The sequence below is a fragment of the Girardinichthys multiradiatus genome, chromosome 1 (assembly GCF_021462225.1).
Source record: "Girardinichthys multiradiatus isolate DD_20200921_A chromosome 1, DD_fGirMul_XY1, whole genome shotgun sequence".
NCBI classification, from domain to species: Eukaryota; Metazoa; Chordata; class Actinopteri; order Cyprinodontiformes; family Goodeidae; genus Girardinichthys; species Girardinichthys multiradiatus.
In genome coordinates, this window is record NC_061794.1 from 15,594,289 (window position 1) to 15,613,970 (window position 19,682).

General features: G+C 38.0%; 2 protein-coding genes across 3 annotated transcripts; both read right to left on the bottom strand.

The window, feature by feature from the left end:
* Nucleotides 1-99: 99 nt before the first annotated feature.
* Nucleotides 100-9,949, bottom strand: LOC124863815 (L-rhamnose-binding lectin SML-like). The gene is made up of 16 exons (XM_047358353.1): nucleotides 9,900-9,949; nucleotides 9,751-9,820; nucleotides 9,525-9,663; nucleotides 9,289-9,398; nucleotides 8,994-9,038; nucleotides 8,771-8,903; nucleotides 8,653-8,664; nucleotides 5,342-5,358; nucleotides 4,870-4,902; nucleotides 4,718-4,780; nucleotides 4,379-4,514; nucleotides 2,539-2,648; nucleotides 2,395-2,439; nucleotides 2,149-2,281; nucleotides 358-461; nucleotides 100-242 (listed from the first exon to the last, which is right to left on the bottom strand). The coding sequence occupies exons 1-16, from the start codon at nucleotides 9,903-9,905 to the stop codon at nucleotides 235-237; spliced, it is 1,164 nt and encodes a 387-aa protein (XP_047214309.1). The 5' UTR covers nucleotides 9,906-9,949; the 3' UTR covers nucleotides 100-234.
* Nucleotides 9,950-14,382: 4,433 nt separating this feature from the next.
* On the bottom strand, nucleotides 14,383-19,585 carry casp9 (caspase 9, apoptosis-related cysteine peptidase). 2 transcript variants are annotated; one of them, XM_047368565.1, is made up of 10 exons: nucleotides 19,316-19,585; nucleotides 19,013-19,220; nucleotides 18,839-18,922; nucleotides 17,682-17,743; nucleotides 17,423-17,599; nucleotides 17,249-17,338; nucleotides 16,045-16,192; nucleotides 15,762-15,950; nucleotides 15,551-15,660; nucleotides 14,383-15,446 (listed from the first exon to the last, which is right to left on the bottom strand). In XM_047368565.1, the coding sequence occupies exons 1-10, from the start codon at nucleotides 19,445-19,447 to the stop codon at nucleotides 15,342-15,344; spliced, it is 1,305 nt and encodes a 434-aa protein (XP_047224521.1). In that variant the 5' UTR covers nucleotides 19,448-19,585; the 3' UTR covers nucleotides 14,383-15,341. The 2 variants fall into 2 exon arrangements, with proteins under 2 accessions (XP_047224521.1, XP_047224511.1); XM_047368555.1 differs by having other exon boundaries at nucleotides 18,839-18,928.
* Between the last annotated feature and the right edge of the window lie 97 nt (nucleotides 19,586-19,682).

Sequence of the window (19,682 nt, forward strand, 5' to 3'; positions counted from 1 at the left end):
TTCTTGACAGTTATCCAATCATCACAGCAGGCCTGACTAATATATGCCCCCATGAGGAACCCACATAAATTACACTTGACATCTGGTGAAAAAATATTCCTTTTGTCCAATTAATAAGTAAATCGGTATAATCTTTACTAATTTTTTTATTGTTTTGTACTTGAAATAAAATCCTTTATGTGCTAATGATCAATTTTCCAGTTCTTGCTTGTGATCCAATCACTCTGAAGCCACTCAAAGATCTGCAAAAAACAAAAATCAGAAGTTTTGGATCAGAGAAGTAACTTGCTCCTACGGATAGCTTCCATTAACATGAGCAGATTTTTTCGATGAGTCAAAAGCCTTGAAGATACTCACATTCACATGTGTAAGCCACCTCCAGGTACTTAAATGTGCCTGCGCATGGGTCTCCGAAAACTGAGTTGCTGGCTCTGATTGTGCAGCTGTTTTTCCCATTACAGCTGTGGATGACCAGGTGACAAACATACCATTAGTGCTTCAGGAAAACAAGTGTGTCCATTTATGTAAAGCGTAGCTGTGATCCAATTATTCATTTGTCTTTGGAAAACCTGTGTAGAATCTTTTTTTTTTTTTTTTTTTTTTACAATGCCTTGCAAACGTATCTAATTCCTTTTGAAAGTTTCTAGATTTTAGGTTAAAACCACCCCAATGTATTTCATTGTCATACACAAATGTGAAGTAGAACGAAAATGATTCGCTGTGAATGAAAGTCTGAAGAGTAGGCACATGTAGTGACCCCTCCCGAGTCAATACTGGATAAAACCTCCACTCTAATTACAGCTGCAAGCCTCTTGTGTTATGTTCCTACTAGCTTGCTATAGATTCTTGTTTAGTGTCCAGACTTTGACTTGGCCACTCCAGAACAATTACAATGAGTTTTTTTAATAAGCCTTTCAGATGTGGATTTGCTTGTGTGCTTTTGATAACTGTCCTGCTGCATAGTCCACATATGCTTGAGCCTAAGATCACAAACTAACTTTCTCTTTAAGGATTTTGTGTTAGCAGAATTCCTGGTTCCATCAATTATGACAAGTCATCCAGAATAGGAAGCAGCAAAACAGCCCCAGATCATCACACTTCCGCCACCATGTTTGACTGTAGTTCTTTTTCTGCAAAGGGGAGCCCACCTTTCAAGAAATACCCGTTTAATCTCATTAGCGTCAATACTTTCTCAACAGTCTTGGGAATCATCAAGATGTTTTGTGGCAAATGTGAGAGGGGCCTTAGTGTTCTTTTTTTGTCAGCAGAAACTCTCCCATGGATGCCTGTTTTGCTTGACTCTTATTGCTACATCACAAACACTGTCGTGTTTTAGATGTTCTGGGTTATTTTGTGACTTCCTGGATGTGTCGTTGAGGCACTCTTGGAGTAATTTTGGTAGACAGGCCACTCAAGGTTTACCAATGTTCTATGTTTTCTCCAATTGTAAATAATGGCTCTCACTGTGTCCCAAAGCCTTAGATAAGACTTTCTAACCATTTGCAAACTGATAGACGTCAATGACTTTTTTTTCTTATTTGTTCTTAAATTTATTTAGATCAAGTCATGAGTGTGTTGCATTTTGAGAATTTTTGGCCAACGTCATGCTTGCGTCAGGTTCTATTTAAGTGATTTCTTGATTCTGCTGGTCTGACAGTAATCAGACATTGGTATGGCTAGTGAGATTGAAACAAAAACTCAGCAATTTGTTTTTACTTAGGTCATTTGTGTGTGTTATTAAACATTGTTTGATGATCTGAAAGATTTAAGTATGACAAAAAAACTAAATCAGAGTTTTTAAGGGGAAACATTGAACAAATACTTGTTCATGGCTCTATACTAAGTAGGGGACATCTGAATGCAAATGGTTGCACTTGATTTTGTTATGAGTTTCAGAGTAAAGAGTGTAATATATACAGTATGTAAACCTAACGTTCTGAGTTTTATGTGTAAATAACAGAAAACCCATCATTTTCCTTACACCTCAATGTTATGAACTATTTGGTGTTGGTTTATCATATAAAATCCCAATAAAATATAACGCAGTTTATAATTGTAACATGACAAAATGTAAGGTTCAAAGGGTATGACGATATTTACTTCGTACTTTCATTTTTATGTCCCTTAGGAAAATGACCCGAAACTTACATTTCAACTACTTTTCTGGTGGGGTTTGAGCAGTAAACATTTTCAGTTTGAGAGGCAGGTCCCCTGTAAGAGCAGGTGGTGTGGTCGCGGCGTCCGTAGTCAGCCCCATAGACAAATATGACCTGCCCATGTTCTGATAAAAAGAGGAGGAACATCATTTAAAGACACCATGATCATGCTCATTATCATGCTTATGTTTATGTTCACACCCAGTCATTATTAAATATGAAAAGTAAGTATAGTTACCACAATGCAAAGTTGCATAGGAGTGTTCACATGTAACAAAATGAACTGTGAAAATGAGAACAACATTTACAACCTTTTGACATTTCACAATCAAGTTTATGTGCTGCTTTGCTCAGTTATATGTGCCATTCAAAGATGACTGACTTGCTGGGACGCAGGTGTAATTCGTCTCCAGATACTTGTCGATGCCGTTGCAGGGATCGATGATGCGAATGTCACCTGGGTTGAACTCGCATATTGTCTTGCCATCACACCTGTTGCAGCGATAGTAAAAGCATGTCAATGCATTCATCAGTAGCACAATAAAGAAAAATAATAAATATAAACACTAAATACTTGACTCCACACCGGTTAGTTCATTACTGCCCAAATGTTGTGCACCTTTTATTAAAATGTACTTTCCTGTTTTTTAACCGTTTCTTACCTAATTAAAAAAAAGACCAACAAAAGACGTTTTTTTTTTTAGACATTCCTTATCTTTAGGGTTGATAGTAAATTCCTATTGGCTTTTTAAGATAGATTATTGTGCTGAAATAATGACTGACAGAGGAAACATTAAACATTTATATGCATTCGTTTACATTTAGATTGGTAAATTTAGTATGGAGTCATAGGGAAAAGTTAGCATTATACTCCAGTCATTGGAAAAACAGAGATGTTCAAAGGAAGAGTAGTAACTTACTAATAAAATATCCTTGATTAATCATAAGTGCGTGAGCACCTCTATAAAAGCAGGAGTTTGTCCAGTTTGCTGGTCTGGGTAAAAACAGTGCAGAGGTGGAAAGACTTTAGCAATGAACTGAGAGAAGCAACTCTTACTACAATTTTCTTTTATCTGGGAAGGGTGTTTATGTAACTTTTGAAACAGTTTGAAGACTCCTGATCTACAATAAGAATGACCATTCACGTGAAAAACAACTGAGACAAAGACAAATCTTTCCAAGCTAGTAGGTCTTGTTTGTAAGAGCTGCCAAGAGAAAACCTATTCACTCTAGGAAGAATCTAGCAAAACCTTTAGAATAAAGACCCTTGAACAGATTTGTTGATTGATTTTTAGTCATATTTGACGCTATGTTTGGGAAAATAAACAGCGTACATCAGCATAAACACCTGAGTTCCCGGGTTGACTTTAAATTGCTCTGACAGCTAAACCTGGGCCAAAATGGGTAAAAAATAAATAAATCAGGGTGTTCCAGGGGCCCGGTCAGACCTCCATCGGATTGAATGGCTAGCAGTGGTGAGAGCTGGGTATAAATAAATGCCTGTATGTTGTAAGGAACAGGTGGAAAAAAGAAACTAAAACAAAAAATATAGTCAGAGTTGTGCTTCTACAAGCTGTTGAATTGCAGATTGCACTTAAACCTTCGTAAGACTATTGACAGCCATGGACATTTTACCCATGTCGGCACATTTAACATAGAAATAAGCATGTTTAACAAGGAAATTCTAGTGTTAGCATAATTTAATAATGAATAAATTAATTCAATTAAATAATGCTAAAACATTTGAATGAAAATGGTTCTGTAAACTTTGCCAAGGCTAGGTATGTCTCTTAACATTTTGAACATTTCACAACTTTTTCTGCAATGCTAATGTTAGCATGCTAACTTGCTGAACATCTGCTTAATTATGTATGTACTGTTATAAATGTAATTTTAAGTTATGCATTTGGCACCATTTCATGCTGGATAAGAGGTTATACACGTGAGTACAGTATATTTCACAATCATAAAACATTGCAGGTTATCATTTAAAAAATGTAAAATTTCAGTCATCAGGAATGAAATAGAGAGAAAGATATTCAGTACTTCTGTGCCATTTTTCTGAAGTGATGGAAAAAAGTTAAATCCTTTACAATTTCAGCAAAACCTTTCCCACTATCTTCATGAATTTTTCCCCGCAATTAATTTTTCAGTAACATTACACAGTTTTGATCAAATTCAAGTCTATCAGTCTGTGAGTTCTGCTGCTTTAAACAACCTACCTGCTCTTGACAAGGTCCGCAGTGCCCTCTTGAGAGCACTTTGTATTGGCAAGCTGCTGAGGAGACCTGCCTTCACTGCAGATCTGACGGTCAGTACGTCCATACAACGCTGACTGCACGCTGATCACTCCGTATTCTGTTACTCACAGTAGGAAGATGTACAGAACAATACTGAATGTTTATGTACATTGTTGTCTTGGCATTTTAGGAACAGGAATAAAAGCAGGCAGAACAAGCTGAAACCAATATTTTATCAATAAGACATAGCTTGTTTTTTTTAAATCATTAATGTAAGATTGATGGTTTTGTAAAAAGTACATTTAGATCTTTTAGCCTTACCACAGCTCAAACGTTGGATACTAATGTTGTCATCACAGGTTATGGCCCTTTCGGTAACAGCAACTATAAAAAGAGAAATAGGTTACAGAGTCACGTCTGCTGGTGCTTACAGTAGGAAAGTATTTCAACCGTTTTCTCAGGTTAATATTTACCTGAAGGCATGAGTAAGCCAGCTGTTGCAAGCACTAGAGATTGTGAAAAAGTGTTAGATTGTACTGGAAATAAAACACTTAAAATTTTATTGTAAACGCATTCATTGTGAATAAATACCTATAACCTAAAGGTTAATATTTCATCACAGCAAAGGGCGGTTACTTTAAGGATTCTAAAATATGAAACATAATTAAAGTTCTTTTACAATTTTTGGTTTGCTACATTATTGCATATGTGTTCATTCACAGTTTTGATGCCTTCAGTGAGAATCTACGTACAATGTAAATAGTCATAAACATAAAGAAAACCATGAAATAAGAAAGTATCTCTAAAACCTTTGACCAGTAGTGTATATATGTATAAAATTACCTAAAAATGATTTATTTTTGCATTAATCACAGAAAGTGAATACATTCAGGTATTTTGATTTGCCTTACCAGTGAACATTGTTGTAATTTTCAGTGTACTTACACAGTGCAGAGCTGAGTCTGAAGAGCAGCATGGTTTAGAGGTTCCAGTCTCAAGTGATAAGTTGGACTGATGCTGACACTAGACTCCTCTCTTTATGTGGCTTGGATGAAGAGTAGAACAAAGGGCTGACCTTACACAATTGGCTCATATCCACCTGTAAGAAAATGTGATCGTGACTACAGTGTAACGGATCCAAGGTAGAGCAACAATTCGAGAACAATCACCTCATTGTAATAAATGTAGACTATAATTGAGATTATCGGTAAAAGGTTTTGTCATCTGGCTACTCCCATTAACGACAACATGAGGAAGTGACAAATGAACAGTGAAGGTAAATACAAAACTACCAGATAATATTGCCTTCACAGCGGGTGTTTTCGGTCTTTAACAAGGTCAAGCTCTCAGGTGAGTCTCAGGTGAGTCATCCATTTCCCTTAAATTGCATTTATCAGTTGTCTGTAATATTTTGCAGATTTACTTCCTTGAGAAAGTGCTCCTGCTTGGTTACAGGTAATCCTAAAACATATGAATCATTTACTTATATTTACCTATTTTTCTGCAATTGAGAATGTTGGCACAGCTGAAGGAAACCCATTAGTAAGATGTTTTACTATAAAGGTAAATTAAAAGTCATGTTCAAATTTACTTAAAGTATATTGTCTACACAATCGATGAAAACGTTTTTATTAGAAGCTGTCTGATCTCTGCAGTAAATGTTACCTGACCTTTGCTTTTCTAAAGTCATGATTTTAAGCAGTCAGGTTTTAACACCTGTAACTTGCCATCAGGCATTAGTAAGGTCCACAGATTCTTGATGGGATGGATTTTTAATGGATTATTAGATGTTTTGATAGTTTTGCTGAAGTGGGCTTTTACAAAAGTTTATTTTAACTTAAGTAATGTGAACCAAGTTTATTTTAACTTAAGTAATGTGAACCAAGTTTGTTTTAACTTGAGTAATGTGAATCAAATGTTGACATTTTGCTCTCGAGACACTGCTTTTCAGAAAATTCATGCAAAATTAACTCAGTCTAGAAGAGCATTTTTCTTACTCTACTACACTAGTCTCATAATGATGTTTTCCTGACACTGCAAACTATTGTATCATTCTATTGGTTTAAAGCCACCTGCAGCCACATTGGACTCTTATAGATAAGGCATGGCATCACGAACGTTACACACTTTATTTGCTTTTGGTTAAAGTAGTCCATAATAACCTTTTTTTTTTAAAGTGCTGAATTTTAATGTTACAATTCTGAATGTAAAACTGCTTTTACCCTGTGAAATTAGGCTGACGTGGTCTGGGTTGACGTGCAAGTCTTGCAGAAAGCTTTTTTGCGAACAAAGAACCTAGGCCCAACTGAGTCAGCCAGGACTTATCACTCTGGCCTCTGTTGCAATCATTTGTCTTCCTAGACAGGATTTAATCTTTTAGAAACCTCAAGTCCAGTATCTGCTTGTTGATAATACAGTTTTGAATCTAAGGTGAGGAGCCTCTGAACATCCCTAATGTCAGTACCAGGATAGGCCAACTCTGCTTGTCTATTTCAGGTGACCCGAACACAGACAGGTTGGCTGTTGGAGCCAAAGCTAGAAAGGAGTTGATTCAGCCAAACCATTCATTTTATCTAGTTATAAGCAGGGTTGATTCATGCCTCAGACAAAAATACTTTCCTCATTAGACATAGAACTTCTTTAATTTGTTGATAGTTATATTGGTTGAGTTATGAACAATAAAATAATTTAAAGAGCCTGACAGTTTGATTTATCTGTTCAAAACTGTTTTTTAGCTTTAGATGAAATTCTGGAAAGCTCAGTGTTTCAAGCACTTTAATCACTTTAAAAACTAATTTCTCTCACCACCATCTTTTAGGGTTATTAGATCATGTACTCTAATAAGCAGCACTTACACTCATAATTGCATGAAAAGTACATTTTTATTGAAGTATATGAAATTCTATTTCATTAAAATCCAAGTTAAAACAAAGCTAAAATCCTTTTAGTGACAACTGTTGTGAAAAGAAAACTGAATTAACAGAGATTAATGATCGTCACTCAATCAGCATTAATTTTAATATTGCAAGAGGACAGCATGGAGCATAATCTTGCTCTGTGTTGAAATACTCTGCTGAGTCATGAAGCAGAAGCTGAACATATATATGATCTGCTTGTGGGGACCTTCAGCATTCAGAAACCCACCACATGTCTGTGAATTTCCAGATTAGCTCAGATGGGCCTTGTTGTAATACTTCCACAGGAGAATAAAAGGACCTTGCACATAACAGAAAGCTTTACAGCAGCAAGAATTATGTGTTTTAGATCGATTTTTCCTCTGGATTTCTTGAAAAGTGAAAAGCTCCTGGTTTTATTTTTATGATTCGGTTTTGTTGAAGCACCCCCCCAAGGAGTCTTCTTGCGTGTTCGTTTATTCACCGTAAGCTGAAAGAATTCACAAGACATTATAATAAATCACACGGAGACAGCTGTCTGTTATTCAAATACCTGGCCAGGGGAAGCTCTCTGTAATGTGATCTGACCACACACCGAGACGACTTCGGAGCTTTCTCACTGGGGCCATTGCTTTTATTGAAACACACATGAAAATAGGCAGTGCCCTATCCACATTTTTTTTCATACATATGATTTCATACAGACTCTTCCGGCTTACCATATTTGGACAGCTATTGTCCTGCACCTGGAGAAGGGAGTACTTGGCTAGTTAATCCTTCCACATACGTTTCCCACCATTCTTCATTATTTCTCTACTTCACACTCAAGGCCAAGTTTGGGCAACAACACTTCTGCAGGCCACAATGTCTTATACTAACACAGGTTATACATTTTATTTCCCACACTGTTTATGAACATAATAACACACTGGTTATGAACATAATAATAATTAATGCACACACATAATATATCTCCACAGTTTCTTTTTATACCCGGTCATCTGGAGTGACAGGATCTGGAAATAAAACCAAAATATTTCTGTTTTATGGAATAGATTGAGCAAAATGTCTGCAGAGTGACTCAACTTCCATTTTACTGTTAAATTGTACAACTACCTAAAAACAGAAACAATGAAAATATAGATTTATACGCAAATGTTTATGAAGCACTTGAAACTAATCTGCATTATTTCTTAAACATTCAAACATATTTCCAAGCAGTTTTTTTAGACCACACTTGCTTTAGTATAACTCAAGGCAGTAATCCAGTCAACTTACACTGACAAGCGTAAGCCACCTCCAGGTACTTGTAAACGCCTACGCAGGGGTCTCCAAACTCAGAGTTGCTGGCTTTAATAATGCAGCTGTTTTTCTCTTGGCAGCACATGTAAACAAACATTGACATCCAGAAACAGAATTCAATATACTTATATTTTGTACAGCCTTGCCAAGGCAAGCTGGAATATCGTGGAGAAACTACCTTTCAGCAACTTTGCTGGTGGGGCTGTAGCAGGCTGTGTTCTGGATCTCACTGGCTGGGCGTTCATACACACACGTGATCTGGTCTCTGCGTCCGTAATCAGCCCCATATATGACAATAACCTGGCCTTCATCTGGCGACAAGAAAGGAAGGACTGTTAAATTGCAATTATTTTGTTTTTGCCATGTAAATTATTTGTATAAAGGAAGCAAGTAGGTCTTACCACAATGTAGGTATGATAAAGAGTGCTCACATGTCACACGGTGAACTGAAAAAGTTACATGTATCACAGGAAATATTACTAAAATAACCCCAAACTCAACTGAACACCCTACTCTGTGCTGACTGCAGTACATCAATCTCCACAAAAACAAGGTTTGACTAGACATTTACTTAATATCGGTCTCCATGGCATCATTTTTGTATTCAGTACACTACTAGATTCAAGGTTTGGAGAAATCAAAAAGCATTTTCTACTTATAATTTCTACTTAAACCAAACACAGATAGATGTTTTACAGGCAGGGAGGCAGGTGTAGGTGGTCTTCAGATATTTGGCGGTGCCCCTGCAGGGAACAGATCCCCCGAAGACCTCTGTGCTCAGCTCACACACCTTTCTTCCATTACATCTGCAAAAACAAAACAAAACAAAAAAGATGACTAGCAATCAAGTCACAAAACAATCAGGTCCTGAATTTAAACGTGCACGTAATGCATCAGTCTGCAGACACAGCTAAGCCACATCAGTTGTGTACCTTTTCTTTACAACATCAGCAGCACCAACAAGAGAGCAGTCTGTGATGGAAACCTCAGTTGGACTCTTTCCTTCACTGCACGTCACATTGTCCTCACGTCCGTAGAGGGCTGTCTCAACTTTTATCACACTATCCAAATCTGGAGAAAAACAGGGAGGGAAATAAAATGAGGCAAAAATAATACCTGAATAGTGAAACTTCTAAGTCCTTCAGTATTAGGTCATACCACAGCTCAGACGATGCACAGTGTTCTCCTCACACGTGGTAACCGTCTCTTTAGAGAAACCTAAAAAGGCCTTCATAGAAGTATGATTATAACAATACTTAAGCTTCAAAATGTACCCATACTTCTTTAAACAACATAAAGACACCTACCTTCATGTACAAGCAGGCAGATTGATTCCAGAACTGAAAAAGAAAATCCATTAAGTCTTAGGAGATACATTTTCGGATATAAATAATTTAATCAGTATATATTCACACAGAGTAGTGCAGAAGAAGATCATGGTGTTTGAGGACTCAGACTTTGGTGGATAGAAACACTGGAGGTTGGGAACAGACACGCTCAGTATTTATTCATCTGAAACTAGGGCAGCCGACTGTTTTTCAGTATAAGCCCGACCCTGACTCCTGTGGCTGTAAGTCAGCTGGCTATTACTTACCAAAACATTTACAACATCATAACCCCATATGAGGCAGAAATCCAGCCTGAGAGCAAATGAGTCATCAACCTTTCTAGTTATCTGCAATCAGGAGGAGCTCGGAAGCCAGATGGTGGAGATGGGGAGGAGGAGGGTCACAGCTCAGCTTGAAGAGCGAGGAAGTCCGTGATTGAAGATCTTGAAAGCGGAGCCTTGGACGGTGATCGGCTGAAGAGGAAATGTGGACTCGATAATGATTGGCTGGAGCAGGGATGCATGGTGGACTCATTGGACGGAGCTGAGGAGGGAGTGAGTCTTCCAGATTGAATTTTTGTCAAAACTCCATAAATTTGTTCCTAAGGCTTTGGGTAGCCACCAAATCACAGCGAGAGCCATTATCCACATATGATGAAAACATGGAACATCAGTGAACCTCCCCAGGAATGGCCAGTATACTCCAAGAGTGCACCAGGAGGTCACAAAATAACTCACCTTACTTGCCTCAGTTAAGATCAGTGTTTAATTATTCAAGAATAACAAAGAGACCTTTAATGAAATGGCATCCATGAGAGTGTTCCATGGCCAACAACAAGTACTAAACAAGAAAGCCTGTCTCGCCTTTAGTAAAAACTTAAATGGTATCGGTAATCTAAGACTTTGGGGAAAATATTGTGTGGATCGACAAGACAAAAGAGGAACTGTTTGTAATGCATGGGTCCTCTTGGTGTAAAACTAACACTGCTGGAAAAGGTCATCAACCAACCATGGCGGTGGTAGGGAGATGGTCTGGAGGCTTATTTGCCTACAAGCCAAGGTCCTAAATGATGGGGCTATGAATGTGGCTCTCCACAATTCTCCTGAAGTAGAATGTCCAGCCATTAGTTTGTGACCTTCTAAAAGCATGCTGGTTTTGCTGCAGGATAATGATCCAAAGCCCACCAACTGGGATGGGTACAAATACTGCACCGACAGACACACTCATACCCAATGGGCAATTTAGAGAGACAGATTATTCTCACACGCAGATATTTTTAACTCTATGAAGATTGATCCAGGCCAGGATTGTGTTGGACCATTTGTTTGCTGAATATTGGACCATTTGCACGTTGCTGGACGCCACCAGGCCTCCTGGCGTTTTCGGCCATTTTGTATCCAGGACAGTCCGTTCCTACAGATCCCGTCGGACATTGCGACTGATATGACGGGGCGTCCCAAGTCTGATGTCACAGGACGCTATATAGGAAGGCGCCCATTTTGAACGCTCGCCTTCACCTGGAGACTGTGACATGGTTACCAACATCTGAAGCATCACCTGGAGAAGAGTCCCGAGTGGATTTCATTCATTCTCCTTCGTTGGCCAACGAAAAATTCATAACTGAGGTTTCTGGAATAAGAAGGCCAGAAATTTCACTTTGATGATTGAAGATGTGAATTTAACACGTAACAAAAAAAAACCACGGAGTTTCAAGGAGACGAATCGCCACCTTGTTTTCTGTTCTACTCGACTGTGATGGTCAGATCATATTTTTCCTTTTCGCCAAGGAGGCCAGAGGACGAAAGTTGACCGCTTTTCCTGAAGTTAACTGTGGACGCACATTAACTTCCAACTTCCACCCCATTCTCTCTCAACCACGCTCAGAAGGAAGACAACAACAAGTAAAACCCATCCTTTATTTTTGTTTCTTTCTTAGAAAGTCTGGGCAGGGTACAGGAGGTTTTAGTGCGATGATATTCGCTATTTAATCTAATGTGTTCTGAATTATATGTGCATGTAACCTTTTTATTGAAACTTTGACGTGCTGTGTTGGATGTCTGGAAGCCGCTGTGCTACCCAGCTTTGTGTGTGTTTTGCGGGGTTGTTGGACACCTGAGAGCAAGCGCAGGTATGCTGTATAACTGGACTGTAAAATAACCTCATGGTGAAATTCACCATTTCCTTTGTCTTCAACCTTACTGCTTACTAGCTTGCTGCCAAATGTTTTATAACCCTTTGTCTGCTCACCTCGCCCAGAGTTGGGGGATGTTTTATGACTGAGTATAACTGAATTACAGTTGGAGCTCCGCTCCCAACCTCCACTCACCACCACATCCCTTTTGTCATATTATCATTTTTGCCAAAACTGCTGTTTTGCTTTATTTTGTTTAGTTAGATATTTTACCCCTTTTGTGTAGAACTTTGCATGTTTGAGTAGGTGAAGATTATTAAATCGGAAGAACGGATTGTATCAGGGCTGTGATTTAATAAATATTCACATAGATAAAGAGAAGTCGTTTGTGTTTATTTTGTACAAGAGTGACTCGTCAGTCAAGATAAGGTTGAAGTTCCACACGTTTCGGTAGAAACGGTCGATTAAACAGTGACATCTCTGGTAATAGTTATTAATTATTACGGAGTATTTAACGGTTGTAATTATCAAAGGCGTTGAGCCACAATTACAACACCAGAAGACATCTATGGTCTCGATTCATAAATGAGGATTTTGGTTAAGAACTTAATTTTGTCAAATTATGATTTTTAATTATAATTATTGATAAAAATTAATTGATCAATAATCATAATTCTAACAATTGGAACCTATGACCCTTTTGTTGCAACTGCGTCACCATGCAGCACCCTACTGTTTTTCCCCCCCTAGTCATTGAATCAGATATATTTAAGAAATGTGTACAGACCCGTTCAATAAATTAGTTGATTTATTAAGTGATGTGCATATAGAATAAATACACACAGATGGAGGTTTTGAAGTCTTTATTTCTGCTAAATTGATAAATTTACTGTTTGGTCTACTGCTGTAGACCAAACTTCTCCCGGTTTCCTTTCTGAAACCGATTTTCATGGCTTCCACAGTTATGATAGTTTCGCACTTGACTGACAAATGTGTCCACAGATTCTGTACACAGAAAATGTAGTTAGATCCCAGACAAGTAGAAACTCCTGCGTGGAAAGGGTTCATACAGTTGAAGCCTCCAGAATCTAATTTGGCCCCATTGAGGAAAAATAACTCCCGGCACAAAGCGATGTGAGGTCAGCTAATATTTATGAAGGTCCACATTGTCTACTGCAGATTTAAACCAGTCCTCAGTTTAGGATGTTTGATTAAATGAAAAAAAAAAAAAAAACATCTTTGCCTTTTTTATCGAATGACGACATCTAGTGGCCACAATGAGAAAGAAGGACTTCTAAGATGGACTGAAATACTAATTCATGGCAGAAGATATAAATTAAACATTTTGAAAAAAAAAAGGTCAAGTTAGATGGCACAAAAGCAAGACACCATTGATTTAATTTTTTTAATAAATCCATGTTTCTTGTGACTTAAAGACTGATGTTCTGCTCATTTGGAGTACCAGAATCTAGAGGGGGAAACATGGAAACGTCTATTCATGTTCTGTGCCACTAGTGGTTTTACAATAATTCACTAAAACGATTTAGTGAAAAAGCTCAACTACTTGGATGAAATGATTAACTATACACTATATGAAAGTTGTTGACACCTACAAATATTCTGAATAACTTCAACTTTCCATAACAATTGCACTCAAGTGTTTCCTCTTGGCATTTTCAAAGTGCCTTGCACAAACTTTCATACTACCAAATACACATTAGCAAACCATAATTATTTTATTAGAAGTTTGTGTAATGGATCAACACAGCAGTGCATAATGTTAAAATGGAATAGAAAATACAGTTTCCAAAGTTTGCAATTGCATTGGCTTATTTTATCATTTTATTGTGAGGAGAAAAATATGTATATCAATATAGTCGATAGATATAAAACTTTATCTTGGTCATAAGTCATAACTGAGAAAGCTGGTCCTAAATCGGATCTGGTATGCTTCATTGTCAAAATATGTAGTTCAGTAATGGCACCAAAGATGGTTTTGTTTTGTTTGTAAGGTTCAAATAAATGTGGGTGTCATCTGCAAAGAAGCAGAAATGACATTGTATTTCCTTCAAATAGACCATGTCTCAATATATGAGAACAAGACAGGGAAAAGAATGGGACCTTGAGGAAGTGCAAAATGCTAAGAGGTTCTGATACAGAAGAATACTTCTACAAGTAAATAAAACTTTACCCACCATAGAGCAATTTATGTTCCAGCCATGAGAACAGGATACTGTGGTCTAGACTATAAGAAGCAGAGGTTAGATCTATAAGAACCAAAATATGTGCTTTCCTAGAGTCAACTATTAAAATTCAATCATTAAAAAAAACTTTAAAAGCAGTATTTAATTTGATGGCACATTCAAAAGCAAGGCACAGACTTATATGAATTCGATTGTCCTCAAAAAATATTGCGGATGGATTAAAAACATTTTCTTAAAAACCTTAGAATAAAAAGGCAGTTTGAAAATATTTGTAAAGGTTGAGAGAATTCAAGGGCCTAATTTTACTTCTAGTTGAGAGGCTTCACCACAGAAAAGGCAGATAATTACTTTGCAATAAAAGACTACATTACTGAATGTATCAAAAGGTATTTATACAAATAGAAAGTAATGCTGTACATCGCATATCCTCCACAACATCAGTTGAAAAGGGCAAACACACAAACGTAATCCAGTTGAAAACCTCGGTGTACAATAGAGAAACAATTCACAGCAGAAATGGATCATCATTAAAAAGATCTTGAGGTCTACTGATGTTGAGAAGAGAGAAGATGTGAGAACTTTTCATTTATCATCCTTCACATCTGTTTGATATTGATCCAAACTGTTATTCAAACCTTCTAAACATGTTTTGTCTTTTTTCCATTTTCTCTCAGATTGTGCACATTCATTCTTGAACGCAGGTACAACTTATAATGGGGTTGTGTCAGTACAGTAACCAGACCTATATGAACGAACGAATGAGGATAAACGTTGTTTTTATCTTTACAGAGCAGAACTGGTTTTAACCCTAATGTACAGCAGAGGATATTGGATTAATTTCTTGACTTTTTTGGCTGATACATACAGAAAGCCTCCACAAATAAAACAACCCTAAGTTTTTACAGCATGGAATCATAGTCTTAGCAGAATTAATGCTACATTTTACCCAGAAAGTCCATTTAGAAATGTAAGCAACAGTTAAAAATATCAGCATTAAGACATTTCCGTACAACAGTTACATCTTACAAAAAAGTGTATTCTCCCTTTTAACAAATCAAATATGCCCTGAAGAGGGGCAGTCTTCCACTAGGCTGAGGTTTGAAAGTAAAGAAGTTTTCGAAGGAAGTTAAAGGAACCAGGCATCTGCTTGTAGAGCCCTTTAGCAGAGTTTTGGGAAACCTCATGGTTTACCTGAAAATAAACAGAAAGGAACAGGATATGATTGTGGTTATTTAAAAAAGATGGTGCAGGATGAACGAGCTTCCCTTTGTTATGGTCTAACAAGTAAGGCTCACCATCATCAGCATGGTGACCAAGTCATCAGTGGCTGCGTTCTCTTCAAGGATGCGGTCCAGTATTTCGACATACCAAGAGCCTGCCCGAGTGTCTCTCCAGGAAACGTAACCTGTATTTGTCAGATGGTCAAAGAGCTGTTAGAGGGGGCAGGACCTTATCAGGCTGCTATCAATGAAGAATACACACGCGACTTGAAGAACAGATATATACCAGGGAAAGTAGAGTAGGACACCAGGATGTCACTCGGGGTGGGCAGTGATGTTCTGGCGTCCACCTCATCAGACGTGCTCAGAGAGTCGCTGCTGGACGACGTCGGGATGGCATCTGTTTGGTCGTCTTCTCCACCCACTGATGGATGAGCCTCCTCAGGGGACACCTCAAAACCTATGTCTCTGTCCTCTTAAAACAGAAAAAACTCCTCTGTGAGACTACTTTTTCACATTTGACATACGACTTTAATTTAAAATGATTTATTTGGTGTTCACTGGTGTACCTCCTCCACAGGCCTGAATGAAGAACAGTTTGGGTTTTCCTTGCAAAGAAGGGCAGTTCTGGCCATTTAAGTAGTTTGTGATGTTCTGAACTTTGACACACTGTCCGTCCACTCCATACACAGCGCCAGGGAAACGGCTGTGTCTCACCTATAAACATGAATATGAGCACACATGTCCTTACGTGCCATCTGTACTTAGAATCAAGCAAACGAGAGAGACACATATGTTAGAACCTAAAAGAACCTCCTACAGACGACTCTTTTAGTTGAAACATGAAAGGTCTGTCGTCTTCGTTAATCTGTTCAGTTTTAGTTTATGAAGCACTTATTCACAACAAATGTTGTTTCAAAGCACTTTACAAAACACACAAAATCAAAGCAATGATGAAAATATACATGTGAGTTAAATGTTATGTTCTGTCTAATCTCAGAGGTTTAGTATCTGCTAATCTAAAGTTTTAATGTGAACAGTTTGCTTGACGTAAAGCACCGTTCATGTGGAAAGTCTTAAAATAACTTTATTTTTCTTATTGTAGAAGCCTAATCTACCTGAAAATCTGTGTGTTCGTTCCAGACTTCTAACAATTTCTATAATCAACAATAACTGGAGCATTTATATGTCATATTTCTAAGTCGTTAAGAGTTTTAAGAATGGTTATTTAGCAAAGCAGGACTTGTTGCTTCCCAAGGGTATAATGTAACTTAGACATGACACAGAGGTTAAACACTGCTAGATTTTAATTACACATCTGGTGGTTTCCCTCAATAAACTGGAAAAGAATCAGCACAGGTCCTGTTGACCGGACACATGGCGGACCTTCTTCTATATCGATCACAGTCCAATAGTAAACCTTCAAGGTTCATTAACAGTCAAAGATCCCTTCTCTCTGTATGAGCCAAAGTTCTGTCCTGAAACATTAGTGATGAAGTGATGACTGATGAAGTCTTAACAGCAGGAATGTCATTTAGGGAGGAATTAGTTATTTCATTAAAAATAATTCTTTATAAAGTGGAATTTTACCCCCACTGAATAAATGTACTAAAATTAAAAGTTTGATTTTTCTAATTTCTTTGTGTAAGATTATGTTAGTCGAAAGTAGATGATTTATTTGAATGTTTTTTTAACCATCCTCACCAGGGATGCCAGTACGCACTGAGAAACTTGTAATTGGTTTAGGAGGAGAAAGAAAAAGTGAAGACTGACCTCAGTCCCGTGGGAGAGCATGATAACCACACAGCAGTCATATTGGGAGTGATCCTTTCTAGACAAAGCTGACAGTTCATGTATGATTTGCTGAAATAAGGAGAAGAGTTAGCTGGGCTGCCTTTTAAAGCTGGGTCAGGAACATCAGTAAAAAAAAAAAAAAAAAAGTCTCACTTTTTGTTTCAAGTTTGTTTTGACTTCAACAGTAAAGTTGAGTGCCATGAATCTTCTCTTCAGCTTGTCACAGTCTATGTTGGAGCCTTTGCGATCGCTGAGCACACACCCAGGTTCAAACTCTGCGTTGTTAATGATGAGGCAGTGACCACATGGGCTGGAATCCATTTTATAGCACTGCCGCACAAATAAAAAACAGCATAATTTACCCAGAGAATAACCAGAAGAAGAACATTTGTGATAATTAAACGGTACTTACCCGAAGACTATCCCGACGTGTTCTGTCTGGTGGCCTTGGTTTAAGATGCCCATTGTCAGGTGCTGTAGCATTATACATATGTTAACCATTAAAGTAGCTACAAACATTACAGCGCAAGAGTTGTGGATCAGTTGGAAATTTTCTCAGTCTGCGTTTTTCTCAGGCTCATTTTGTCTAGTGGTCACATTAGGAGAGCAGCATTTGAATGCAGACTTGTTAGAAGGAAGAGGCCAAATTGAATTGGTTTTGCTTTCAACCAAACATAAAAATAGTAATTGATTGACTGATTTGTAATTACAGTATGCATGGTATGTGACTGAGGTCCAAGTAGCAGAAATAATTAAACAGTCAGTCATTTTCTACCTCTTATTCCATAGTGGGTCACGGGAGAGCTGGTGCCTATCTCCAGCAGTCTATGGGCGAGAGGCAGGATACACCTGGACAGGTCGCCAGTCCATCGCAGGGCAACACACAAACAACCATGCACACACTCATTCATACACCTAAGGGCAATTTAGAGTGACCAATTAACCTAACAGGCATGTCTTTGGACTGTGGGAGGAAGCCGGAGTACCCGGTGAGAACCCACGCATAATTAAACAGACAACATTAAATTATTATAGCTCACATAATTAGCTAAATAGGAAAGTTTTCTTCTGTATGATTGCGAATACATGTCAGCTATTCTAAATCTTCATTAAATATTTAATTCTGCAGATTTGCAAGTACAAATGTAGGCCTATTCTTGATAAACACAACTACAAATTTGACATATTTCAAATCCATATTCAATCTGTGTGAAAGGTCAAACTCTCTTGGGGGTCACCATCTGGTTTGAGGGCCCAAAGCAGCAGATTAGGTTGCTTATACCTTAGGATGGCTCTGCATTTCTCTCATTGAACAGCATTCATTTCTAAGCACAGCAGCATACTTATTGGTTCCCAAACAAAGGTATTTCTTTATTTTCTCCTGTCCAACACAACTGCTAAAGACAATCCTTTATGCAGAAATGTGGAAATTTCACTATAAATAATTTGATTAATTTTAACTGATGCAATTATTTGTAAATGACATAAAAAATGTGTTTCTTTGAAAAATTTACAAGTGATCCCAAACATTTGAGCAGTGGTGTATTTACATAGATTTGCTTCTCTTACTTGGACTGGGAGAGTTGTTGGGCCTCTCTACAGGATAGCTGGGGACAATATCTTGGCTTTGTTTACCAATATCCACAGAAGAATCTGTAACAGAGAGGACAAGTACAAACTTGATAGAGTATCCTGTAAAAAAAAAAAAGTCAGATGTTAACGCTGTTCCTATCACGCTCTTACTGATTGGCAGTGGTTGTACAATAGGGCGGACCACTGTAGGTACAGCAGGCTGAAGTTGAACTGTCGGAGCCCCGTTTAGCAGGATTTCAACAAGACCCTGCTGACCCGATTCACGTAGACTCTCCAGGAATAATGGAAAGGCTCGACTCCCTCTGGTTTCTAAGTCCCGGACTAACTGTCTGGCCTGGTCTCGTCTGGTCCCAGAGCTCTGAAAATAGCCACCATTTCAAGTCTTTGTCGTTTTATTTTGTCCTGAATACAATAAATCAGTCAAAGAAAGTAACACTGATCATGATATCTTACCTTGATCTCATCAATCATGTCCTGGGTGAAAACTCCCTTTTGAAAAAGGGCGTCATAGACGCCTGAAGGATCCAAATCTATAACTATATTGGTCCTGTTTTGCTGAAGAATCTTCTTGTGTTGCTCCTCCATTCTTCAATCAGTCAGCGTATTACTTACCAAGTGATGAGACAGAAATATGAATAAAAAGGCGATGTATTTATCTTTTCAAGGTCAGTTTAGGACCTACTGTTTCGTGAAAAAGAAACCCGTTTGCTCACAGACAACAGGACGATATTATGGCTCATATTTCCTCGGTTGCGACAGCTGCTTCCCCGTTTACATCAGTATGGTCTCCGATTGGTCAAACGAGGGAAGACGGAGGAAA

Coding starts and splice junctions, on each gene's coding strand:
- LOC124863815 (XM_047358353.1), bottom strand. Junction 9,039..9,288: donor CTACACCTGCCTCCCTGCCT/GTAAAACATCTA, acceptor TAACTTTTTCAG/TTCACCGTGTGACATGTGAG. Junction 462..2,148: donor ACCAGAAAAGTAGTTGAAAT/GTAAGTTTCGGG, acceptor GGTCATCCACAG/CTGTAATGGGAAAAACAGCT.
- casp9 (XM_047368555.1), bottom strand. CDS start 19,447: ATGGAGGAGCAACACAAGAAGATTCTTCAGCAAAACAGGACCAATATA. Junction 19,221..19,315: donor ACATGATTGATGAGATCAAG/GTAAGATATCAT, acceptor GGCTATTTTCAG/AGCTCTGGGACCAGACGAGA. Junction 16,193..17,248: donor TGCTCTCCCACGGGACTGAG/GTCAGTCTTCAC, acceptor TCATGTTTATAG/GTGAGACACAGCCGTTTCCC.